The 27,332-nt window shown below is 42.7% G+C and overlaps 1 protein-coding gene and 1 pseudogene across 2 annotated transcripts in view; one reads left to right on the forward strand and one right to left on the reverse strand.

The window, feature by feature from the left end:
* Window positions 1-9,132: 9,132 nt before the first annotated feature.
* Window positions 9,133-9,933, forward strand: LOC310676097 (fatty acid-binding protein, adipocyte-like; annotated as a pseudogene). The gene has a single exon. The product of its transcript is annotated as a fatty acid-binding protein, adipocyte-like (transcript).
* Window positions 9,934-14,936: 5,003 nt separating this feature from the next.
* UBAC2 (UBA domain containing 2) overlaps window positions 14,937-27,332 on the reverse strand; it is a 78,191-nt gene continuing 65,795 nt past the window's right edge. Inside the window, exons 7-9 of the mRNA XM_083438047.1 lie at window positions 26,796-27,041; window positions 19,489-19,611; window positions 14,937-17,685 (exon numbers count right to left, since the gene is read on the reverse strand). Of these exons, the coding sequence (XP_083294173.1) occupies window positions 17,578-17,685; window positions 19,489-19,611; window positions 26,796-27,041 (477 nt within the window). The 3' untranslated portion in view covers window positions 14,937-17,577. The remainder of the gene's footprint in view (window positions 17,686-19,488; window positions 19,612-26,795; window positions 27,042-27,332) is intronic.

The raw sequence follows: 27,332 nt of genomic DNA on the forward strand, positions 1-27,332 counted from the left end.
CAGGACATGTTTAATAGGCGGGCAGCCTGGTGTCCTGACGTTACAGAGTTATCAGGCTAAGGCTGGGGAGAGACCCCGCTTCCAGTCCCCGTGAAGAGTGCTTGGGTGACTTTGGGCCAGCTGCTCTCTCAAGCCAGCCTAGCTTGCCTCGCAGGGTTGTTGTGAGAATAAGGGGAGGGCGGGGGGAAACTATGCTCATTGGCTTCACTCCTTGGTGGGATGTAAATACAGTTCGTACATGAAAACAATAATATTCGCAGGTGTCTTATATGCATACTCCTGAAATTGCTCCCAGATTAACTGACATTTTAAGCAATGGACCATTATAGAACATGAGCAGCAGTTAAAAGCTAAAACAGTAACAGAACTTCTGAGAGTCCTGAGCAAAATCATCCTCAGAAGATATCTGAAGACAGCCCTGTTTAAGGAAGTTTTTAATGTTTGATGTTTTATTGTGTTTTTAATATTCTGTTGGGAGCCGCCCAGAATGGCAGGGGTATAAATAATAATAGGTGTGGTATGAATGATATCAACATCATCTTTATTCTGGCACTGAGATCATAGAGTTTCCATTAGGCAAGCTTGTCTGGTGATGAAATGGAGGCCACTATTGGAAAGGCCCCGTATCGCGTGTCAGCACCTGCCTTACCTTGGATAGTAAAGGGTAAAGGGACCCCTGACCATTAGGTCCAGTCGTGACTGACTCTGGGGTTGCAGCACTCATGTCGCTTTATTGGCCAAGGGAGTCAGCGTACAGCTTCCGGGTCATGTGGCCAGCAGGACTAAGCCGCTTCTGGCGAACCAGAGCAGCGCACAGAAACGCCGTTTACCTTCCCCCCCCAGAGCAGTACCTATTTATCTACTTGCACTTTGATGTGCTTTCGAACTGCTAGGTAGGCAGGAGCAGGAACCGAGCAACAGGAGCTCACACCGCCGACTTTCTGATCAGCAAGTCCTAGGCTCTGTGGTTTAACCCACAGCGCCATCTGCATCCTGGATAGTAGTGGCATGCAAAAAAACTACCCTGAGGACCAGACCAATTTATGTGGTTACAAGTCCTTGAGGCACACTGGTCCTAAGCCATATGAGATTTTGTTTTGCTTTTGTTAATTTAAAGCATTTCAGAACCACTCAGGAACTTAGAAAGTTAATTTATACTCAGTCAGTACCAACAGTTCATCTAGATTGAAAAGCTGCCTATGAGCTTATACACTTGCTTCAAGACTTCTTCCAAGAAACAAAACACAGTTTTCTGTGTTCCGACGTCTAAGGATCACAGCAAACAAAGCTGTAATCGTTAGGTCTCTTACTAGGAACATAGGAAAGACCATTATAGTCAGACCATCTGTCTATCTAGCTTCGTATTGTTTTCACAGACTAGAAGTGGGACTTCAGGGTTTCAAGCAGCAGACATTTCCAGCCCTACCTGGATAAGTCAAGGATAGAAGTTAGGACCTTTTGCATGCAAGGAGGTGCTCTACCACTGAACTATAGCCCTTCTCTACTCACTTACTTCTGAGTACATATGCTTAGAATTCCACAATTAGAATATTTGTACAATTGCAAAGACCAGTCTATATACACCATGAATGGGGAACATGTGGTCCTTCATATGCTGGACTCCATGCTAGATGGACCAATGATCTGAATTATTAAGGTAACTTCCTACATCTCATTCTTCCTTAATAACTGCTTTATTGAATCAGGCCAAGGTCCACTTTGTCTAGCATAATTTGCAAAAATCTAACAAACAGGCACTCAGTTTCTACCAGAAATTAGCCAACATATGAAGCCAGGTCTGCCTATTACAATACCATCCAGGAAATGCAGGAGGAAGGGATTTTTTTTTAAGACAATAAACTGAAATTACGAAGTACATATGGGCCAAACAATTTTTATGTGTCAATACATTTCATATATTTTTACAGCCGGAAGTTATAAAAACACAATAAGCCAGGTGTTGAAATACATATTCAGCATGGTTTTGATGCTTTTGCTTTGCACAGCATACAAGTACTTCACATAAAATAGCAGAAGACCAGTAGCTTTACAGTAAACTGTATAATATTTTTACTTGTAGAAAAGGGAGGCAGTTTCTGGACATTAGATATTGGTATCCATATCCACCGTGGGCATCACTGCAGAATGTCGTTTCCTACTTCTGCTCAAAAACAAAAGAAGGAAACGCACAATTATGACAAGTTATGGAGAAACTGAAAAAAGCAACAAAAATTAAACACACCATTGCTTGGATCATGTTTAACTACCATATAGCCAAGCCCATCCCAACATCTAGTAAAATAATCAAGCCCATCCCTAAGAAAGCAATGGTATTCTTCAACAAAACAAGTCCTTCTGGTTTTATGTGGGTAAACTAAGCTGATACATAGGATGAGGCTCAAAAAGCAAGAACAGAAGAACTAATCTATTCCTCTAAGTATTGACAAATTATGTAAGAGTCAAATCTGCAAAGTGTTAAAACACAGGTGAAACCAATTTCCCGTGTTCAGAAGATCGCCTGAGAGATGGGCCATTAACAGAGAACAAAGACAGGGAGGTGGGATATCAGCAAAGCAAAGACTCTGTTCCGGCCAGCAAATGAGGGAAGCCCACGTCTGAGCTCGGAGATAGAAGAGCCAACACATGGTGGAAAGTTTAGGATTGCAATTTGGGAATGATGTGAGCTGGAGAGAAAAAAGCCAGTAAAAATTCAGCAAGCTGTGGAGTGTCAGAGCCATGTCTTTTTGAGGCCCAGGCTGCAGCAATTGGAGAAAAGGGGCCCCCTTGGAGTGTTAATGCTGTGAGCCCCTCCATCACAGGCTCAGGTTGTAAACATGAGCAATAGATAGATAGATAAGACACCACAATCTCTGCTGTGCCTCATTTCCAAAGGAAACACAAACCCTAGGTTTGTGTCCGGGAACCCCTGAGAATCTTGCACATCTTGAAGATTAGGGTGGTGTGTAACATAATATGCAGTCTCTTTATTCTTTTTCACCAAGTTATTTCAAACCACAGTTGTCTCTTAAGTTTTCATGCTGTTTTTAACACATTTTAAATTACTTATTATGAACACAAACATTAGAATACTGATGAATCTCTCCTCCTCCTCAGGGCTTCTTTTGCCCTTTCCCTCCTTGTCTATGAGCTCTTCTCCTAGCATGCTTCCACTTCTTGATCTCCTTGTTTGATCAGCCTCTCTCAATCTTAAAATAGGGGGGGGGGGGTTTGTAAGAGCTGAAGATAGTACAGTGGTACCTTGGGTTACATACACTTCAGGTTACAGACTCCACTAACCCAGAAATAGTGCTTCAGGTTAAGAACTTTGCTTCAGGATGAGAACAGAAATCGTGCTCCGGCAGCGCGGCAGCAGCAGGAGGCCCCTTTAGCTGAAGTGGTGCTTCAGGTTAAGAACAGTTTCAGGTTAAAAACGGACCTCCGGGACGAATTAAGTACTTAACCCGAGGTACCACTGTATGATGCAGCATTGTTCATGGTATGCACACATCCTGCTACTGTCTCTCTTAACAGGGTTCACAAGGTTTTATAGTATTTCACACAGCGCATGCAAAACCTTGCAGCCTCTCCCGATCCTCCAGCATCTGCTGCCCAATGGTAGGGCCGGGCTTACATATACTTTGGCATTCTAACTAGCCTATCTAAATTCTCCCCCATAAACCTCTGGCTTGCTTTCTTTCTTATTAATAGCCCCATGCACACAATCACCTCTTAGCCTAGAAATAAGTCCAGACTGGGTGGGTGGAGAAATAGATTGCACAGGGAAAGGATGGATAAGTATCTACATGGTATCTCTCTTTCCTAGAAATGCTCCCCAATCTTATGTTTGGAAACACACCTTTCCTGAGCTAATGTGTTGTTTGTGCACTAGACAGCAAGAACATGAGTTTCCGAGGCATTTAGCCTAAGAAGAGAGGTGCTTTTTGCAATAGATGCTAAGAAGGGGTGCAATAAAATGGGCTGCAGCAAATGCTTTTAAAATGAGCTAGAACAGATTAATTTGTCCTCAGTTTCCCAACCACTTAAGCAGCTGGCTGGATGCCTTGATTGAGCTCTCAAAAGTATTGTATCGGGAGCAATTAGGTAATTGAGAGGTGGAAAGGTACCAGGAACAGATGGCCTTCCTATTGATTTTTCTAATATATTTTCTGATAAATTGTTCCAGTCATCGCCACCCCCTTCTCCCTGGCTTTGAAAATGTGTGGCCATTTTGTCCAAAATATTATCGACGATGGAATAAGCACAATTCTCATAACAATTTCCTAACTGCATCCTGAATCTAGATGTTAAGAATGATATAAACGCTATCCCAGAAGGCTGGAAAGTATCTTCATTTTAAATTATTGTACTTGTCTCCATTCAGTACAATAACTGTGTATGAAAAATATGCCCTAAAGATTTTCCATATCTAAAACAGTGGTTGGATTTTAATTTTCTATAGTCTCACCATAGCCTTCTGAGATTATAAAAAAACGATTTACTTGGATCCTTAAGTGGTTTTTAAAATAATTACTCTTGTTACATCAAAGAAGGTTAAGAGGCTGGTGTACTGGGCCCTGGCAGCTGCCTGAGGATGGCTCCCGCTGACATGGAGGCCTCATCTGAGCCGTGTAATATCGGTGAAATTTACAGAATACATGGCAGCGACTTCTGTGAGATATCCCTGCTTGCAGAAGTTGCTACTGCGTCTTCTGCAAGTACTTGTCTCACATTATACTGTTGGGATTGTAAGTAGGCTACAGGCTAGTACTGCTGGTGGTGAATAATTGATCTGGGAATCAGACTCTTATTTCCTTTCCTTGGGAGTTTTTTTCTGAATGGCGCTCTAGCTAGCAGTGGTGGCTAGCGATCCTTGGATGAGATGGGTCTTCATCTTCCTCCCTTGCGCAAAAATAGTAGGTTTTTAACCATTGACGTTTAGGGACGCGGGTGGCGCTGTGGGTTAAACCACAGAGCTTAGGACTTGCCAATCAGAAGGTTGGTGGTTTGAATCCCTGCGACGGGGTGAGCTCCTGTTGCTCGGTCCCTGCTCCTGCCTACCTAGCAGTTCGAAAGCACATCAAAGTGCAAGTAGATAAATAGGTACCACTCTGGCGGGAAGGTAAACGCGTTTCTGTGCACTGCTCTGGTTCGCCAGAAGCGGCTTAGTCATGCTGGCCATGTGACCCGGAAGCTGTACACCGGCTCCCTCAGCCAATAAAGCGAGATGAGCGCCGCAACCCCAGAGTCGGTCACAACTGGACCTAATGGTCAGGGGTCCCTTTACCTATTAAGCATTGCCATTGTATCTTTCTCCACAGCAGTATTTTATTTGTCAACAGTGTGTACTTCTAGAGGTAATATAATCTGCTATCCTATATGCGAAGGGTGGGAAACATTTAGCCCCCTTGATGTTGTTGTTGTTAATTGAATTTATATTCCGCCCTATACACGGGGGTCTCAGGGCAGTTCACAGAATAAAATCAAGATATAAAACCATAAAACACCTAATAAAAACAAAAACAACTACAATTCCCATCAGCTCCAGCAAGCATGGCAAATGGCAATGGATAATAGGAGTTGTAGTTGAGGGCCAAAAATTACTCGCACGCTGTGCTATGCACACATACCCATTGAAGAGAAAATGCATATATCAGAAGTAAAACACTAGAAAATGTTTTATCCCTTCTCCTGCAATTAGAAATATAGTCTTTAGTTCTGTGCATCAATTGCAACCAAGTATAAAAAGTTATCTGTGGAAATTTAAAGACTATCCGTTCAGTTTAACACGCAATTCCCTCACCCCGCCGTTGTTTCGACATGTCCAGAAAAGCACAAGCCTTTTAAATTCTGCGTCTGACGGTGCATTCCAGTCAGTGGTAGAACTTGATCTGCAAGGTTTAAGGCAGAAGGTGGAAGACTTGGGAGACAAGGTTTCAAGTCCCCCACGAAACATGGTGAGGCAGTTGCCTTAGGCAGCAGGCTGGGGCTGCTGGGAGGAGCAGCAGATCTGAGCCCCCAAGGAATTTGCCACCTGCCCTTGTCCCCTATTCCCCCTCCACCTCCGCCACAGACACACACCTCCACCTGCTCCTTTCTGGCCTTTCTTCTCCCCTTTTCTCTGGGGCATCTCCAGGCCACTTCCAGTCAAGTCAGGTGTGGTGGCAGCATAAGGGAGGGGGGACAATGACGCATTTTCTATTTTGCCTCAAGCGACAAAACGTCCTGGGCCAGCCCTGCTCAGAGGATTGTTGTGAGGATAACATGGGGAAGAGAACTATGAATGCCACCTTGAGTTCCTTGTAGGAAAAGTGGGATGTAAATGCAATAATAAATGAATAGGAATATTAATAAGAAGCCTATCCCCCAGCCTCTTAAAAAGCAGAGACATCATCTTGCCGACAAAGGTCCGTATACTTAAAGCTATGGTTTTCCCGGTAGTGATGTATGGAAGTGAGAGCTGGACCATAAAGAAGGCTGATCACCGAAGAATTGATGCTTTTGAATTATGGTGCTGGAGGAGACACTTGAGAGTCCCATGGACTGCAAGAAGATCAAACCTCTCCATTCTTAAGGAATTCAGCCCTGAGTGCTCACTGGAAGGACAGAACCGGAAGCTGAGGCTCCAATACTTTGCCCACCTCATAAGAGAAGACAAGACTCCCTGGAAAAGACCCTGATGTTGGGAAAGATGGAGGGCACAAGGAGAAGGGGATGACAGAGGACGAAATGGTTGGACAGTGTTTTCGAAGCTACCAGCATGAGTTTGACCAAACTGCGGAAGGCAGTGGAAGACAGGAGTGCCTGGCGTGCTCTGGTGCAGGGGGTCACGAAGAGTCAGACACGACTAAACAACAACAAATCCCCCAGCTTGCCTTGATGTAAGGATTAGAGAGCTGTGGGATACTTAGCAAACTCAGAACACTTATTTTAATAAAACTTTCAGATTAATTGACAGAGGTTCATATTTGTAAATTAGTATCTGACCTGTAGAACTTTGAAAAAAGATTAAATTGATTTACTGCTTTCTGCTTTTTTTCTGTCTTTCTGTCTGTCCTGGTTCACGGCAGTGTGCCAAAACAAACACTGAGCTATCAGACATCAGCTTGGTGCCTTCTTCAGCTCAGCAAGCCCTAAGGCTGACCCTAATAATGAATCTGCTTTTTAATAATCGTATCTTTCCCTTTCCAGTAGATGTAACTGGCCATTCAACACTGCACACCTGGCAGTATGGATAAAAGAGCAAGTCATCTACCTTCATTGTAAATTACTGTGATGGGAGAAAGAATGAATCACCCTTCTTATTTTGATGGCCATTTCTGTGGTTCACTGAACAGCTGCCCTGAGATTTTGTCCTCTTGTAATTAATTAATTGTTCTGGACTGGTATTCCATTTCATTCCAATACAGATTTATAAATCATTTGCTGTTAGAAAGTGGTCCTCTTAAAAGTGTGACTTCTGCACACACCCACACTCCATTTTGAAGAGAGAAAATTAAAATATAGAGCCATTTCCCCTGCTCCCTTATTTAAGAAAACCTGGCTAAGCATCACGCAGGGGAAATCATAAATGCCTGCCATTAGAGACAAAGCAAGAAATGGATTTATGAAAGTATGACGGAGCCTCCTGCCATGAGCACTGATCAGGAAAGCTCTGATGTGCATTATGTTTTCAGTTTGTAAATTAAGTATACTTAACATTTATAGACTCTGACTGCACATGAGACCATTTTATGATTCTTAAGGTGGAATGGTTCCTTGCTCTCCCTCCTGCCCTGCTCTGATAAACCAAAACACATTTCTAATAAACAGGCAGAGAGATTAAAAATAAAGCCACTACTTTTTTTTGTAAGGTGCGCTCCAGACTCATTATAAAAGTTTATCGCCTAAGTAAAGCTGCACTCTTAAAACATTTAAAACCTGCTATGTAAGAGAAGCAATAATTCTGCCCTGACATGTCTTGCCCATGGTATCAGTCTGTGATGTACACTAAGAGCTTTATTTTAAGGAAATCAGCACATAAAAAGTGCATTTCAGAGAACTTCAGACTGAAACACAAAACAAACAGCCCATGGGGATGCATACCCATTTAAAAGACTCAGTGCCTATATGGGCTACAGCCCTGCATGCAGTTAAAACCTCTTATATCCTGTTTATTTCAGTGCAGTTTATAATACAATCCTTTACAGAGTTGCCTGGGAGTACGTTTTGCTCAGTTTGTAGGGACTTTCTTCCAAGCGGACATGTATAGACTCATACTATTGAGCAACCGACCTTAGTTTATGCACCACAGCTATTGACTTTGTATTGAATTTATGCCCAACAGATCATGTATACTCCATCTCTTTGCTAGAGACAACCCCCCTTTTTCTGGCACTAGCCCCTAGTAAAACAATGTGCCTATTTTGCAGAAATAGCAGAGAGGCCTTTTTAAAATGCCATACTGTGTACCTGTATAGAATCATAGAGTTGGAAGAGACCACAAGGGCCATCGAGTCCAACTATGTTGCTACCATTTTGAGTTAATAGCAGCTGAGGGAATTACAGGATAACAATGCATATGAGGAAAACAGTACAGGGAACAGTTAGCACCCACCCACACGAATTTCCACCCAGGGTTGGGATGGTGAGCAAATAATAATAATAATAATAATAATAATAATACAGTGCTTTTTTTCAGCTGGAACTCAGTTCCGGCCATCTCTGGTGGGCACCATTGCCATTATTAGAGAATAAGGGAGGCATTCATGGTGAGTTCTGGCACCTCTTTTTCTAGAAAAAGAGCACTGTTACTATAGTTCAACTTCTTTTTGCCTAAAGGTCACACAGTAAATTCATGCATAAGATGACTTTTGGGTTTTCCTAGTTCATATTCTCTTATCGGTTGCACCACAGTCTCATCAGCAAGGGAAAGTACTCAAGCCTGCTTGCCTCAGAGGGGTTTTCCACAAAAGCAGTGTGGCAGGAGGAGGGCTATTCCCACAGAGCAGTTTCTCGTGAGCACAGTCAGCCACAGCAGTGAGACAGCACAACAGAGAGGATGAATGACGCCAGCTTTGTGAAAAGCAGCACAAGAGCCCGTTTAAGAATTGCTCTCTATAGCCTTTGAGGAAAAAGATGCTATGAGAGCGCATGAGGCCAGGGAACGTTGGGTCTTTGGGGGAGAATGTTTTAAGAGAGAGAGAGCAAAGTAATGTCTGTGTGTGAATGTCCCCGGAAGAGAGAAAGGGAAAGAGATAAGAGATGCTTTTCCCCCCCTTATGCATCCACAGAGGTTAACGTTTTAACAAAAATGTTAATAGCCCATAATCAATAGGATGAAACTTTTCCTCGCTGGGGAAAGCTGCCTCTGTTGCTTTCTGTGAGCTGCACTAGATACTGTCTCGGTAGACATGTGGCTTTTTAACACTTAGGAAGCAGCTAACAGTTTCTAAGTGCTGCACAGACATTAAAAGACAAGACAGTCAGGTGCTGTGCTCTTTGTGGTGCTTAGTTAAACTTGTAAGAAGTTCCTCAGGAGACTTAGTTAATCCTACACCATGTGCGAACAATTTTTGGGAACTTGGAAGCTTGCTTCCACTGAAAAATTTGATGACTATATGAAAGAACTTGGTGTGGGCTTTGCCACCAGGAAGGTGGCTGGTGTTGCCAAGCCCAATGTGATCATCAGTTGCAAAGGAGATGTTATAACCATCAAAACAGAGAGCATTTTTAAAGAACACTGAGATTTCCTTCAAACTGGGGGAACAGTTTGATGAGACCACAGCAGATGACAGGAAAGTAAAGAGTGTTGTGACATTAGACAATGGGTCGCTCAGTCAGTTGCAGAAATGGGATGGAAAAGAGACCACAATAAAAAGAAAAACAGATGGAAAGCTGGTTGTGGAGTGTGAAATGAACAATGTTATCTGCACCAGAGTGTATGAGAAAGCATGAAGATAGAGTCCTTCCCCTGTGTGGTTAGTGGGACAGTTAGCTGGTTCTGGATGCAGAACCCCACAAGGCAGTTGCCTTGAACCGTTCCAAAGAACCTGCATACAGTATTCAACCTAAAAGTATGGTGACTATTCAATAAAGTGCTTAATGATAAATATAAAAAAAGACAAGACAGTCCCTGCCGCCCCCTGCCCACAGGCTCATCATTTAATACAAAGTGGGGGATGCAATGCAGAAGGAAAATAAAAACAAACCCAGGAGCAGCTCCACCTTCACATTGGTCTCCTGCTTGCCATATGATGCAGTTCCTCAGTCTCCCAGGGTAACTTGCAGTCCATTGCTATTTACTCCAATTCAGTGGTAAAATGTGGGGTTTCCCACGGAAAGCATTAGGGGAAGAAAACAAAAAACCTGCATGGACACAGAGCTTTAACATGCAGCCCTGTGCCAAGGTAACGTAGGAGAGGGGCCCCTGGAATTGGTTGATTTCCGTGAGGCTCCTTCCTCCTTCCTTGGGCTTGTCCTCTGCCTGCAAGCCAAATTCTGTATAGCGAATTCCTCCACCACTTCACCGCAATACAGTATCTGTAAAATACACAGCACCGTTCTCACCAGCAGCCTCTGAATATCTGGGAGTGGAGGGCAAGGTTTCCTAGGCAGATTAAAGCCCCAACACCTCTTTTTCTTATGGCGCAGTGAGTCAGTGCATCTAGCTGTTAATAACTAGGAGGTTGTTGGTTCGAGCCCACCTAGGGACAGCTATGGGCAGGATTCCTGTGTTGTTAGATGACTAGATGATCCTCACGGTCTCTTCCAACTCTACAATTCTATGATTTAGCCATTAAATTCAGAAGACTGCTCACTGAAAGACTGGAGCCGTACTCCACCAACCAAGGGGAAAAGAAGCCACGAGACGAGTTATCTAAGGATTAGAAGCTATATTTAGTTCCTCTCTTTATTTCTTCTAAGGCAAGGCTGAGTCACACCACACTGGGCTTGTGCTGATTTAAGGGCTTTCTGTAACCAAGGCGTAGTTTGTACACAAGCCTGCAATGAGCTTCATGTGATTTCTTCTGTTTATGTCCGGACTGTGGAGCTCCCTGGGTAACCTTGGGGCAGTCACTAGCTCAAAGGCGCCTGATGTCATACGCCGGAGTTGTGAAGAAGAAAAATGCTGTGTGTGTATATGAAACAATACACTACCCTGAGCTCTTTGGGATAAAAATGCAAATCAATCTATCAATCTCGACTTTTCAGTAGGCACTCACATTTAACTATTCCACTCCCAGCCACCCTTTGGGGGCCTCTGTAAAAAATTGTTGGCATGCATTGAAAGAAAACAACACCTAGGATCTATGAAGTTATAACTATTTTAATGCATGTAGATAATCAAATGCCATTCTCTCCACAGGTCCTTAAGTTATCCATAGTTGTCCTCAAGGTAAATGAAAAGGTAGCAAGCTTCTCTTGTGCTGCTGTAGGAATTTGTGAAATGCTGACCTCTAGTGGCATTGAAGGAAATTTGATGTGTTGGTCTCTGGCTTTATACTGAATTGTAGGCAAAGTAGTGGATATTTTTAATTAGTGTATGGTTTGCCATTTATTATGCTTTCAAATATTTAAGGACTTGTTATATGCTGAATAGGTGGCGCTGTGGGTTAAACCACAGAGCCTAGGACTTGCCGTTCAGAAGGTCAGCGGTTTGAATCCCCGCGATGGGGTGAGCTCCCGTTGCTCAGTCCCTGCTCCTGCCCACCTAGCAGTTCGAAAGCACGTCAAGCCTTTCAAACTGTGTGTGCGTGATGGTTTTCTGATGATAAGTATTTTTGTATTTCTATGCCTGTGCTGCTTGGATGAAGGGTGGTAGTAAAGGTAAAGGGACCCCTGACTATTAGGTCGTCTGGGGTTGTGGCGCTCATCTCACTTTATTGGCCGAGGGAGCCAGCGTAAAGCTTCCGAGTCATGTAGCCAGCATGACTAAGCCGCTTCTGGCGAACCAGAGCAGCGCACGGAAATGCCGTTTACCTTCCCGCCGGAGCGGTACCTATTTATCTACTTGCACTTGACATGCTTTCGAACTGCTAGGTTGGCAGGAGCAGGGACCAAGCAACGGGAGCTCACCCCGTCGCTGGGATTTGAACCACCGAACTTCTGATCGGCAAGTCCTAGGCTCTGTGGTTTAATAAATAAAAACAATAATTATTAGACCAAGCTATGGGAGGGGAGGTTTGGATGAGCTGGGAGGAAATAACAAGGGCGGCAGCGAGGGGGTGGTTTGAAGTGTAAAGACAGGTTTGTCAAGTGTCAAGGGGGGAGGGGTTGGGGGAAGGGGGTTGGCAAAGGAATACATACTGTATACATACATAAGTGCACACACATACACAGGAAGTTTGTATTAGCAAATGCTTCAGTCTTATTACACTTTGGGTTGGTAGGATTTCATGCCAGATTTTTTCTCTACTTTTTTGGGGGGAAAGTCTTACTTTGTTAGTACACTGTAACATTGGGGGGAAACTCACAACTTTTAAAGTACCCTACTCTTTCCTGTTACCCTGTCATTCTGGTATTTTTTTTAAAAAAGCAATAAATGACTATTTAAGTAAGAAAAAAACTCCAATACCATTTACTTTGACACTTTCAGTCTCAGATCTAGTCCTCACACACAGTATTTCCCACACCTCCTCATCCTTCAGTCATATATTCTGTATCGCCTTAGAACCAGCCTGCCTTCTTACTTCTTACAGTGGTACCTCGGGTTAAGTACTTAATTCGTTCCGGAGGTCCGTTCTTAACCTGAAACTGTTCTTAACCTGAAGCACCACTTTAGCCAATGGGGCCTCCCGCTGCCGCTGCGCTGCCGGAGCACAATTTCTGTTTTCATCCTGAAGCAAAGTTCTTAACCTGAAGCACTATTTCTGGGTTAGCGGAGTCTGTAACCTGAAGCGTACGTAACCTGAGGTACCACTGTATTTCTTTCACTGTCACATACCTCTTAGTGGCAATCTTGGAGTGGGCGTTACATAAAAGGTAAAAGGTAAAGGTACCCCTGCCCGTATGGGCCAGTCTTGACAGACTCTAGGGTTGTGCGCCCATCTCACTCAAGAAGCCGGGGGCCAGCGCTGTCCGAAGACACTTCCGGGTCACGTGGCCAGCGTGACATCGCTGCTCTGGCGAGCCAGAGCCGCACACAGAAACACCGTTTACCTTCCCGCTAGTAAGCGGTCCCTATTTATCTACTTGCACCCGGGAGTGCTTTCGAACTGCTAGGTTGGCAGGCGCTGGGACCGAACAGCGGGAGCGCACCCCGCCGCAGGGATTCGAACCGCCGACCTTTCGATTGGCAAGCCCTAGGCACTGAGGCTTTAACCCACAGCGCCACCCGCGTCCCATACTGGAGCGTTACATACTGAAAAATAAAACAGGATTCTATGCTGTTATTGCAATGCGAGTTCCTTTATGAAATGTTTTATGCTGATGACAGACCAACGTAGCAAAGTTCATGTAAGAATAAGCTCACAGACGAATCAACACAAGGAGAACTTTGACAATCACCATTAGTTAACTCAGACAATATTCTTCCATGGAGTCTGTTCACATTTTCAGCCATGAGTCTCTAAAATGTACTCTTCATTTTGTGGAATCTCCTGTTGGTACTGCAGTATACATTGTCTCCTTGTGTAATCTTGTTTTCTCATCATTGGTAGTTTAATTAATTTGAATTTAAAAATTAAAGAAACTTATCCGTGGTGAGAAGACGGGATTCTTTTTCCATTTACAGCCAGATTGCTCCAATATTTATAAGCTTACGGCAGCTGATTGGCACCCATCAGTAATACAACTAAAGGCATGAGATCTTCTCATACATGCTCAATGTTCTGTGCTTCACTACTAATCCCTATGAAGATGTGGCCTGGGAAAATAAATAGGTTGCTCCCTGAGAAATGCCTAGTTAAATAAGCCAACTTATCCATTTTCTTCCTTGGTTTGTACTGGAAATGATGTTTACATGGGTGTATGCTTCTAAGTAAACCAAACACAAGTATCTGAAAATGCTCAGCAGCTCAGATGATGGGTGAGGAAGAGTTCTATCCAGAAGCATAATTCAGACAGCAACAGTAGCTTTGCAATTTGGATATGTGCCATTGCGGGTCTAGATGCCTCCTCTGCCGCTTTGGCAATGCCCACTTTTGCTCTTGGCCCCATAAATTAGCAATGGGAAAGGCAACCCTAGGGATTTCTGCCTCGTGGAAAAAGGGCAATTTAAAACTTCTTCATCGGACCCAGTTTTGAAATTCAAGACAAAGAAAGAAAATTGCTAAATGTTTACTGGACCCATTAATGACAATCTGAAAAACACATGAAATCCTACTGGTAATGTCCTGTGGCCCAATATTTTCATTCATTAATGCATTCATCTACCACCTTTTAACACAAGAGTTTCCCAGATGGTTCCTAGGATTAAAACTTGCCCAATTGTATCCCGATTCCAGGTCAAAAGCAAGCAGACATCAGTGGCCTCACAGTCTGCATTATCCCTATTTGACTAGCATTGTCCTTCAGCCTCACTCCAGGTAACTGAGACTTCCCAAATGGCTCTGTCACTTGCTCAGGTGAGTAGTCCTATTTGCTGAGAGAGTGATTTGGGAGGGCTGTAATTTCCCCCTTTCAATGGACTTCTGGTCCAGCCCAGCAATACATTAATATGGTATACCTGATAAGCGGAAACAAGTAAGTACCTGCGGTTCAGTATGAAATTCTTACACAGAAATCTGTGGCTGGTTCAGAAGATGGCTACTCTATAAAGGTACAATTAACTATTCCTGATTTGGCAAAACAAAACCTCCTATGAACAGTGTACAGTTACTTCAACTATATATGATTGTAGATGTATGTGATCACCATGCTTTTAAACTCTTTTCCCTTGTTGTTTTTCATTAAGCATAAGCATTTCACAGTTATGGAATTTTAATGTGTGTGGTAAGTTAAATGAAAAATATGAAACATTTCTTTGTTTTATTGCAGTCTCTATTTTTCTTCTTCCCAGAAAGAAAACCAGCTCTAGAAAATATGTGTACAATCTTTCCCTTACTCCCACAGCAAGAGTGAGCAATATTACAGATCAGATTTGATTTGATTTCTGCACATTCAGAGAGAGAATGTAAGCAAATGTGGGTTAAACTGAAAACGAATGGTTAAAGAAATGAAACATTGCTTTTTGTTCTTATTGCTTATTGTTCTTTGGTAACTGAAAAATCTTCAAATAAAATAATAAAAACATTTTAATCAAGAAATCCCTATAGTGGTCCGTTAAAACCAATTGCCGTACGATAAATTACAAGTAAGATTGTTGATGGGTGTTTTCTGAACAGTTGATTTTTTTTTCTCACTTGCTTTTACAAATGTTACTTTTGCTATAAATCTTTTTCAGCAAAACACACACCCTAAAAAGTGTGATCCTGAAATTAGATATGCCATAACTACACAGGAGACTGCAAGCAGCAGTCATTGAAACCTGAAAGATCACCAAGATAACGATGTACAGTCGACAAACCGCAGTATCTGAAAAACAAGAGAAACACCATGCAGGCTTATTTGAAAGGAGGGGGCACAGGCATTCTTTGCTGCTGCTTTCACAGTTTTCATTCTATGCTAACAATTGTAATATTCATATTTTGGTTTAACTGTGACTGGGATACAGAAGGCTTTAATGGGTTAAAAGGCTACCCAGAAATATCAATCAATTATGGCTCAATGTTCTGCATCCAACCCTGATATGATGTGGCTATTATAGGCATTATTAAAATTATTATTTCAAGAAGATTTGAGAAGGGAAGCAGCATTAGTCGCTGTGGCATTCAAACAAATTTATTATGGCATATGCTAGTCTTCAAGGTGGCACGGAACCTTAAAGTCAACAATTTAAAAAGCACTTGTAGATCTAAGCCATGAGTGATCCAGTCCCAGGCACGGTGAATGTATTAGGCCACCCAAGCCATTTTTTTGCCCGCCCCCTCCCCCAAGACTCGACAGATTTTGGAAGTAATGAAGGCAAAAAGGAAAAAAAGTCAACATAGCACTTGAGTGGGCAGAAAGATTTATAACCAGCCCAGCACCTTGATGGGGATTCAATTTGCCCCTTTCCTCACAATCAGATCAATCGTTTGTTGAGCATGGAGAGAGCCAAGACTCTCTGCAGTTGATCTGTGCAGGTCAGCCGAGGAGATGGGCGATGTGCACCTATTTACATGTGAGCACACAGGAACGTGGGGTGGTCACAACTACTTCTGCCAAGGGTTGGCCAAGGCTGAATGTAGCCCTCGGGTCCATAAAGGCGATCTGATCTGGATCCAGCCCATAGACAGTGTGCATATATGTAGCCTAGGTGTGGACTGATTTGAGCCAAGATTCGCTGCGACTCATACAGAACATACTCTGAATGCCAATGCTCAGTCACAGAAAACAAAACAATGCCTTGCAGCATGGACAGAGTTCCTGAGTAATCCCAAGTAGCTCACATCTGTCTGGCATTAGGATGCAAAGATTCCACCTAAAATGCATACACTACAGGTGAGCTTTAGCCCTGGTACTTCTTTCTTGCTTAAGATATAGAGCAAAGCACATACCAACATGCGTAGCCTTCAACCTTTCAGACAGGGACTCATCTTTAATCCAGTACTTGCCCTCCCTTCTCCTTTCCCTTTTAAAAAGTGACAGGAGGCAACAATAGTTGTGTCTGCTGTGCAACCTATTTTCAGTTAAATCCCACCAGCAGAATACCAATGATACATTATTTCTATCGAGTGTTCTATGCCTGATCCATGTTTTCTTAGAAACCTGAGATATTATGGGGGAAAAAATGTGGTGAGTGCAATGTTACCAAACTAGTTCATTTTTATTTCTCCATTCCCATATTTTGAGTGAATTATAACCATTTTTTATTAGATGTATATGGCCAGTCTACTGTGAGTTGCCAATATTGCTCTTAATTTTTTTAGTATCCCTGTTTAGCTACATGGATGACTTAAAGGTTGAGAAAGGTAGAGTGGAGATTAACATTTTTCATAAATGTTAACAGACTCCTCTGAACAAGAACATCACAGTCCTCTCTCCCTTTAATAAAATCACATAGCTAAGTAATTCTTCACATTTCTTAGAGCTGTGATGAAGGAGATGAAAGAAATGTTCAAAAACGTTAAAGATTAGAAAAAGGAAAGTGATGCAAGATTGGAAAACCTGTATTTTTTTGCAAAAAGAGCCATAGTACACACTTTTTTTTTGTTTCCTCCTGTTCCTAGTTATTAGGAATGGTGAAATATTTTCTGCTGATTTTGTGTTGTTGTTGGGTGTGGGGTTTTTTTGTGGGGGGGGGAGAGAAACCACAGAATTTGTCAAAATAAATATTGAATACAACCTATTTGTACGATTGAAAGTACTCTTCAAGTGCAATCTGGCCAGTACAAATCACCATTCAAGAGTCAGGTAATTCCAGTGCCATCCATCATTTCTGCTCTGATATGTCACATGTGAAGAGTCAGCTTATTCTTCTGGATTTAGACATTCAGAAGTCTATCCAGTCAGTGGCTGAAGTCTTCTTCTGGGCAGCACACCAAACGTGAAAAGTCAAGTCCTTCGTGCAGGCACTACTCAGTGCTGGAGCAGAAAGTTGGTGGCTACGTTAAGGTCATTATTTGAAGCCCTCAAAGCTTCCAGAGCATCCAGTCGAGAAAATCCCATTTCCATGAGCCGTGCGACCTTGCAGAAAAGGAAAGAGACAAAAAGAGGTCTTTATCTGGAATTTCGGCTAAGCAGCCAAGATAATTGCATGCTTTAAAAAATGGTTAAGAATGGATAAATAGTATAAGATAGGACTTTGGCTGCCTCGTGGGAAGAAACCACTCTGTAGCTCCTTGTCCAATGTCCATGCCTGTGTTAAACCAGTTTCTGGAGGCTGATGCTGGGAAAAGGAGGGGTCTTATCTAATGTGATCTGGGGCTTTTCACTGTTAGTAACAAGGGAAGGGAGGCACTGAGGTGGTTACCACACCACCAGAAAAGTGTGAGAACTCAGCCTTAGTTTTCAGGTCTTTTCTCTTAAGTGCTACGTTCTGAGACAGTGAGACTTTCACACGGAGTGGTTGCCTCCGCCCACCCTGGTTTAAACTGAAGCTACAGTTCAGGGGTCAGCAAACTTTTTCAGCTCCACCGTCCCTCAGACCATGTGGTAGGCCGGACTATATTTTGAAAAAATAAAATAAAAAATGAATGAATTCCTATGCCCCACAAATAACCCAGAGATACATTTTAAATAAAAGGACACATTTTACTTATGTAAAAACACGCTGATTCCCGGACCGTCCGCAGGCCGGATTTAGAACGCGATTGGGCCTTAGGTTGCCTACCCCTGCTATAGTCCTCTCAGAGAGGTGTATTGCCTCAAAAAGGGAACATGTGAATTTAGTTTCAGAGATGCACTGTATGAAAATCTTAAAACTGGAGGAAACACTGTTTAAAATAAGGTTATCCACAGCTTGGAATCTACTTCCTTATCACAATAAAGCTGTCATTATCCAAGTTCTCAGTTGGAAGCAAATGTAAAACCATGTTGGACGGTACTATGTAAGGACTCGCCGAATGCCTTTTCTCTTTTAAAAAATGTGCCATGGGTGTGCTACCTGTATTTCCAAAGAACATTTAATGAGGCCCTTAACTAAACCCGCTGTAAACAAAGTTGTGATTCTAACACGCGCTGTTCCAGCTCCAATGCTCATAACAAAAGGAAGAAGGGCCATTGGCTTTTGATGCACTGTGTGCATTTAATTGCAGTTATTCAGGGAGTGCTGCTGCTGTTAAGATCTAGATGGGCCTGCTGCTTTGCATGGTGGAATGGACATGTTTAAATCAGAAAACAAATTTCTAAATGAATCAACATTTCCAGACTGATGGCATGAGTACTTTTAAAGAACAGAGAATGATCAGTATTTGTCACAGTCCTGATTTTCATTTTTTCTTACGCAGTTATAGAAATGAATCAGAGAGACAGGTGAGTCAGGGAACCCCCACACCAGCTCATCAACTGCCATTTGGTTCCTGGCCTGCTTTTCTTTCCACCAATGGCCACCCACCAAGCAGTGAGCCCGCCCACCCCACCCCACCATCCATGGTCTCCGCTGGGTCCAAGTGCTACTTGGCTCCCACTCCTCCTAAAATTATCTCATGCAATTCCAATCTTTGGCCTGTACACTTTCAAGTCTAATGCTTGTAAGAAAGGAAAGAAAGGCCATTGTATCTTTTGTTGTTCAGCTGTGTGTGTGTGTGTGCACTTCTGTGTCCTACACCTGATATGCAAAACCTGCTCCATGTGGCTGACGGGAACCACAGTGGGAACAGACAATGCAAAATTCCCATGATCAACTTTCTATTCTCTGATTGGGTACTCTACGGTGCTAGGAAGGGAGCATGGAATGCTATGGAAGTGACCTTAATTAAGCAGAATTGTGTAATACGCCACATAACCATGTTGGCTCTCCCCATCACCAGCAAAATCACACATATTTACCTGTTCTTCAGAAACTTCAGCCGGAGGTAGCACCTCATGTTCTGTCTGGTGATTATCCTGATAGTTTGCATTCCGTCGATGGCGTAAAGGAGGAAAGAGACGATTCCAGTTGATCATTCCACCCTGTAAACAAATATCCCCAAAATTGCTATTGTTTAAACACAAAACTGGCAAAACGACCGTTAGGACTGAAGAGGCAATCAATCTCTGCCACACAAAATGAAGCATTACATGCTTTGAGACCAGGATATTAAAGCAGGCGTATTCGACCATTTTCTTACCTTAACTCTTCCTGTTATTTTTAGCATCTGCATCACTGAACTGGCACCTGACTTCCACTAGTGGCAAGTTCTGGTCTACATTAGTTACAAGGTCCTTGAAAAATATTTGATTATTTTGAAGAACTTACGTTTTAATTATTCCCCATGGTGTGCGTATGTATATCTCAGAGGCAGACTGGGTTTATTCTCCCTTCCTCTCAGATTTGTGGCAAGATTCCTTCCTTTCCTGTTTCTATAGGAATGTGGTTTCCTTCCTGCTGAGCCTATCGGTCGTGTTTCTCAGCAAGGTTCCTTCTTAAAAGGAATCTATTTTTGTCTACTTTGATTGTTTTTGTTTTCCTTTGGGTGGTGATTTTTCTTCCCTCTGCTGTCTAATGGCTTATCTGAATTAAAAAGTAACTTAATGTTCCTTTTCAGCCTTTTTAAAAATGGATGGCCTAATCTTAAGACTCGCTTCGCCTTATTTGTAGGCTCACATAATCCTAACTATGGCACATGCCACAGGGGGGACAAAACATGGTTGCCATCATGTCAGCATCACCAGGGCCTTAGGTTGGCAGATATGACAAAGTAAAGTTTCAGAGTGCCCACTTTGCACATCACAGAGTTAATTGCTTACCATTAATGCACTTATCTAGGCTGTTCTGTTCCTTTTTACTAACACAGAGCTGGGTGTTCTGTCTGAGATAGTGATCGTACAGTGGTACCTCGGGTTAAGTACTTAATTCGTTCCAGAGGTCCGTTCTTAACCTGAAACTGTTCTTAACCTGAAGCACCACTTTAGCTAATGGGACCTCCCGCTGCCACCGCGCCACCACCACATGATTTCTGTTCTCATCCTCAAGCAAAGTTCTTAACCCAAGGTACTATTTTTGGGTTAGCGGAGTCTGTAACCTGAAGCGTATGTAACCTGAAGCGTATGTAACCTGAGGTACCACTGTACCACTCCGAACAAACCACGACGACAAAGTTTGTTCTTGGCTCACCAATAATAGTGTGCTTAAAGTGAAATACACCCTAATCTCTAGTTCAGCTGTGATTGGCTGAACATGGTAAACGGTTAACTATGGTTTACTAGGATGTGCAAACACAGCCATTGTCATTTAGTGCTCTCCATCTTTGAAACAGAAATAATAATGACCTAATGCATGGAGCTTTGAGAGGATATGAGATAAATATTACTGAAGTTGCACTAAAATAATTAGGAGTAGTCATGCTAACAATGTGGTATATTAGCACCAGGTTACTGGAGGGTGTTACGTACATTACAATTTAATGAACGCTCCCTCCCCCCAAAGTAAGTAAGACTTGAACCCCCCCCCCCGTGTGTGTTCTTGTGTCTGTCTGTCTCTCTCCACCCCATTCAGATAGCCCGAAAATAACTTGGAAATGAGCAGCACAGAAACCTCTGTTCTCTTAAGTTCAATTAGTGCCTTTCTATTTTCTCTACTGTGAAGAACAGCTGGTTGATTTGGAGCTTTAATAGCCTGCCTCATTTCAAAAATTCCAGCAGCTTTCAGAGATGAGTAAAATTACAAGTCATTAGTAAAGATGAGCAAAATCAGTTCCTATCGCTCTCTGCAGCTGTGTAGAATTAACGAAAGACGAATATCCCTCTTCTTTAGCAGTGAGAAAAAGAGACTACATAAAGGCTGCAATCCTACACGCTGCTCTGAGGAAAAGACCCACTGAACACAAGGAGTCTTACTTCTGAGGAAAGATGCACAGGTCTGTGCTGTAAATATACTAATTCTGTTCTTACCTCTGTCACCTTTTTCTTTATAGCTCTATGAAGATTTTTATGAGTTGGTGAGCAAGAGATTTTTTAAAAGAGTTTTTTTTAGAGAGAACTGTTTTTTTAGAGAGAACTGTTGGAAAGAAAGCAGTTGCCTTTCTTTCCAAGGAGATTACTGTCCCCTCATCCTGTGCATTACTGATTTCAGGAACTCTATTAAGCTCACCAGGTTTTTAACTGCATTGGTTAATTTTATGTATTTCTGCATTGTGGGCTTGTGTTTTCCAAGAAAGCAGGGTAGGAATCAAATGAATCAATCATCTCTTGATGAAGGGTGGTATATAAATTTAATAAATAATAATAAGTAATAAAATTAAAAATATAATATAGGACTAACATATATTAACTTCACTTCAACTGTCTAACCTTCTGAGAGGCAAAAAGCCCCCTAGAATAAAATTTGCTTTACAAATATCGTAAAAATGAGGAGGGGGGAAAGAAGGCGGAAATGGCCAACTGAGTTTCTTCAGACAAATAATTCCAAAATGTGTGTGCCCCAGCTAAGATAGTCTATGAACAGACAATCTTAAATTGCAAAAGAAGAGAAGGCAGGTCGCGTCATATTATCATTTTAGCAGGTTAAAGGTAAAGGGACCCCTGACCATTAGGTCCAGTTGTGGCCGACTCTGGGGTTGCGGCGCTCATCTCGCTTTATTGGCTGAGGGAGCTAGCGTACAGCTTCCGGGTCATGTGTCCAGCATGACTAAGCCGCTTCTGGTGAACCAGAGCAGCACATGGAAACAGTTATTTGAGTCTAAAAACAAATAAGGAACAATTTGAAGTTCTAAACTTGCCTCTGCCTTGAACTCTTTGGAAAGCCTCTATCTCTTAGCCTCTTACAGGGTTGGTGTAAGATTTCCTGAGATAATGTATGTCAAGTGCACGCCCTTTACCCAAAGAACATAGGGCGGATTATGTAAAAGATAAAAAAAAGTATAAGAACTACAGAACCTAAAATCACCGGGAAGACAGCAGTGCACCAATACAGTACATCGGGTAGAGTCAACTAAAACCTCAACCCCACAAAAGCCTGGGCAACAAGGTGCATTTGCTGACCTGCTGCTTAAAGATGGACCATGTTTGTGCAAGACGCATCTCAGTGCAAGATGCCCTTTAAACAGGATACTATACAAATCCAAACCATTTGTTCTTATTATTGAGACATCAAATGCTCCCCTTCCTGTGCCTGTGAAACATCCTCCAAACTGTGACCTTCATTTACCATCATACGATCGGTTAATATAAAGGAAACAAGAGTAGGAGGAATATTTGAGAAACTGATTTTATCGCTGGCATGCTTAGCTAAGGCACCTCAGGTGACAGAGTTGTCAGCCTGAGGTACTACTGTTAAGAAAAAAACACTTCCCACATCTCCCTTGCCCTACGATGGCTTAGCAATGACTCTAGAAAGGGGCATGATATCGATGGGAAAGAAGAACAAAAATGGGATAGCGGTGCTAAAGAAAAAAGAACAAACTTGTGGCCATTCACTCGTTCTTGTTATCTTTCTACACATAAGTTAATAATGAAAGAAAAGATTGTTAAAACAAAACAAAAATTGGTCAAATGACTGTTCCAACCGACAGTAAAGGTAAAGGGACCCTTGACCATTAGGTCCAGTCGCGGACGACTCTGGGGTTGCAGCGCTCATCTCGCTTTATTGGCCGAGGGAGCCTGCGTACAGCTTCCGGGTCTTGTGGCCAGCATGACTAAGCCACTTCTAGCAAACCAGAGCAGCGCACGGAAACCACCGGAGCGGTACCTATTTATCTACTTGCACTTTGACGTGCTTTCGAAGTGCTAGGTTGGTAGGTGCAGGGACCGAGCAACGGGAGCTCACCCCATTCGAACCGCCGACCTTCTGATCGGCAAGCCCTAGGCAAGACCACAGCGCCACCTGCGTCCCTCCAACCGACAGTAGGTTGACACAAAAAGATGTTGAGCAAGTTCACACGTCATGATAACTCGCAGTTAAAATAAACAATGGTTTGATGCTCCTGCAGCTACACTTGTTCACATGTAATGGGCTTAGCATTCCATGTGAACAAGTGCTCACGGTTCATTTCCCTTAAACAAACCACAAGTCCTAGGTGAAGAAACACCCTCGGTTTCTGCTCATGCTATGTTTGGAGGGAAACAAAACACAAGAGGTTGTTCACACGTAATGCTAAGCCCGTGCTGCAGTTTGTTTCCTCCTGGCTGGGGAAAGGCAGGAGGGATCAAAGTGGGCATGACTGAGCAGCATGTATTATTTTCAATATGGTTTAATGTGTCATGTGCACCAGACCATTACACATCGGTTCCTAAGGAAAGGGTGACGGCTCTCTGAAGAAGGCAACAGATATTCATGAACCTTAAGGTTCGAGTCTGTGGAAAGAACTCCTCAAATCTCTTCTTCAGATTAAAATAGGGGAAAACCCTAATAACAGACTTCCAACCAGGAGCTTTGAACAGCTGTCCGCATATCACTAACCTTTTGTAGAGCCTTCTAGATCATGAAGGCAGCCGGATTTTATTCTTAAGTGTGCTACTCACACTTTCCCAAATTCACCATGAGTAGCATAATGGTCAGTCCCCACATCATAGGCCTGGAATGGGGAAGAGACATTGTGCAGCTGGATTTGCTCCTCTATTTTAAAATTTAACAAATGAGGGCAAATATATGCTTTAGCATTAGATAGGAGCATGGATCCCTTAGTGAACAAAGAAAAAAATAGGGATATACTCAGACAACAATATTCACTTCAGGCACTGATTCAGTGCTTCAGAAAACAGCCCAATTTGGTTTGGACTGATTGGGTCTGAATCCCAGTTTGAAAAATCCAACACTTCACATTTCCCCATTCACTATTATGAGGAAATAACAAAATGGCTATAACATTCTTCTGTTAGGCAGAATTGAATGAAACCTACAGGTATAATAGTAGCTTTTCTTGGGCTGATGCTGCCTGCCAAAATGCAGAAATATAAGTCCAGGAAATCAGAGGAAAAGCTCCTGAATTTTTAATTCCAAACATCTACTTTGTCTCTTCATCACCACTTGTTATGCCCTCTTTTCAGTTTTCTAAACAAAGAAGCCCCCAAAACAATCTCTTTATCATTCTGGTTCCCATTTTCTGTGCTTTTTCAAACTCTATGATATACTTTTGAGATTGGATGATACCAAATGCTGCCATGCCATAGATTTATATATTTACAAAGCAACCTGGTAAAGCCAAGATGGAAAGTGTCTGATCCCTGTTTTTATTTCGAACCAAACACAAAGCTTGGGAACAGATTGATCATATGACCTTTGTCTAAAAAACGGATAAAACACTCTTAAACCAGCTTTTCCAACCTAACTTAAAGCTTATATATCTCACAATAGAAATGCAGACAGATTGTTAACCAATAATGGAAGAATACAGACAAGGTTTATAGAGGGAGAAAATAAATCAACCAATTTAAACACCCTGCCAGAGTTTCACAAATATTCCTTCATGTTAAAGGGGTTGTGTGCAGTTGCTATGGCAATCTTACTTTTCATATCCCTGCCTTCATTTAGATTTTGGTTCCTACTGGAAAAAACACTGTTGGTCAAGACAGTCAGTGGGAAGGAGAAGGTTGGGAAATTGAGCAAATTAAAGAAGAAGGGGCCTCGGGAAATGTATTTGTAAGGGGAAGTGTGTAGGCGGTTTCACCACCTTGATAACAAGCATTGCAGAAGACACTGCCCTCAAAAAGTTTATGCAAACCTATTAATTCTGGCAGCTTCTCCAGGATATAGACTGACCCACTGAAGGCACAAATTTCCCTCCAAGTTTGGGCTAGTCAAGAAGATGTGGGTCTTGCTCATGCCCCCTCTTTGAATGTCATGCCACTTATATCAAGAAATGACAGATAACAGGAGAGGGTTCTCAGTCCATATTGGCCTAATATCATGCAATGGGGAAAGAAAAATTAAGCACCATCAATGTGAATTGTGCACAATAAAATGGAAATGAATATCGGAGAGGTCTATTTTATATTACAACTGTGGCATCTGCAGGCCATATTCAATCAAGTTGAACGTATGTTGCTGGTCATGTTTTTGGGTGTACTTATATTTGCATAAGGTATTCAGACCTATTAACTTTTTTATCATATGTTTCTTATATGTTTCAACTAGTCTTAATCCTTCTACCTCTTTGAATGAGGGAAAGGGGGGGGATCATTAAAGAACTGAGAAAGTCCGCTTAGGGGGCCCTCTCCACCACTTCCTGCAGGGTCAAGGGCCACTTGGAGAATGCTTGGTGGGGCCCCTAGCTATTCTCCTCCAACTATGCCCCTTGCTACATCATAGGGTGGATTCATTTCAGAGGGACTACCGGGTGTGGGGTGCACAGATTCAACTAGAGGCCAGCCACTGAGAGGATCTCTGCTATATAGCCCCCTCCCCAAATGTCCACAAACCTTTGCCCCCTGAAATAGTCACCCCTAGTTTCACTACCTCTTTTTGCACCCGGCGTGCCAAATTTCAAATCCAAAGCTTAGAAAAGCAGCCCTTCAGCTCAGCCCTAAATATAGATATATCTAAGTACCTATAAGGGACGCGGGTGGCGCTGTGGGTTAAACCACAGAGCCTAGGACTTGCCGATCAGAAGGTCGGCGGTTCGAATCCCCGCGACGGGGTGAGCTCCCGTTGCTCGGTCCCTGCTCCTGCCAACCTAGCAATCGAAAGCACACCAAAGTGCAAGTAGATAAATAGGTACCGCTTCGACGGGAAGGTAAACGGCGTTTCCATGCACTGCTCTGGTTTGCCAGAAGCGGCTTAGTCATACTGACCACATGACCCGGAAGCTGTACGCCGGCTCCCCCGGCCAATAAAGCGAGATGAGCGCCGCAACCCCAGAGTCAGCCACGAGTGGACCTAATGGTCAGGGGTCCCTTTACCCTTGAAGTACCTATAGCTCTGCAGTCCCAAGTCCAGCCTCTAGGAGGAAAAGATGCTCTGCCAAGGTCTGAGACCCTACTACCGCTACCACCCTCTGCCACATCCCTACAAAAACCACACATTTCTGGGGATTTTTGGGGCAGGGAAAGGGGACATTGTGAGAGGTACTTCTCAAGTATCCTTGAAAGTTTGCAATGGTTTCAAATGCATAGAAAGCCTTGACTCTTTTGGGGGCTGCTTAGCATCCCTCGATCTAGATAAAACAAATTACGCTCCACAAATAAGCTAAATCCCCCAGGCAATATGGTATTTTCTTTACCTGCTGCTGTCTTTGATGCCTCATCTGGGCAAACTGAGACATCAAGATTTGCCTGTCCAATAGCTCCATTCTTTGTTGCCTCTGTATGTCCACAGTTGCTCCCATTCCAACGCTTATCTCACTGGATGGCTCCACAGATGAGAAAATTGGTTCAAGAGTCCAAGCAAATATTCTCGCCACACCACTGGGTACACAAAGTACATGGTACACTTTTAGCACGCTGCTGCTGTAGCACATTCCAGAAATCTGAAAGCAAAAATAATCAACAATTCTTAATATGCAGTTTTAAGAATGCCAATTGACTAGCAAAATTTGGATAACATTTATCTGAACAATTAGCTTTAATGACACATCATTACCTCATAACTGGATATGAATTTCAAAAGGTTACTTTTAATGTGAAAGCAAAACTCCAAAGATGACGAATCTTGTCTCACACATGGTTCCAGATTTTACTGAAGCACAAGTATATCACAAAGAATATGGTTCTGGCAAGTAATACAAAGAAGAACCAACTATCTGAATAACTGTCCAACT

This window comes from Podarcis tiliguerta (genome assembly GCF_965153285.1).
Source record: "Podarcis tiliguerta genome assembly, chromosome: 4".
Lineage (NCBI taxonomy): Eukaryota > Metazoa > Chordata > Lepidosauria > Squamata > Lacertidae > Podarcis > Podarcis tiliguerta.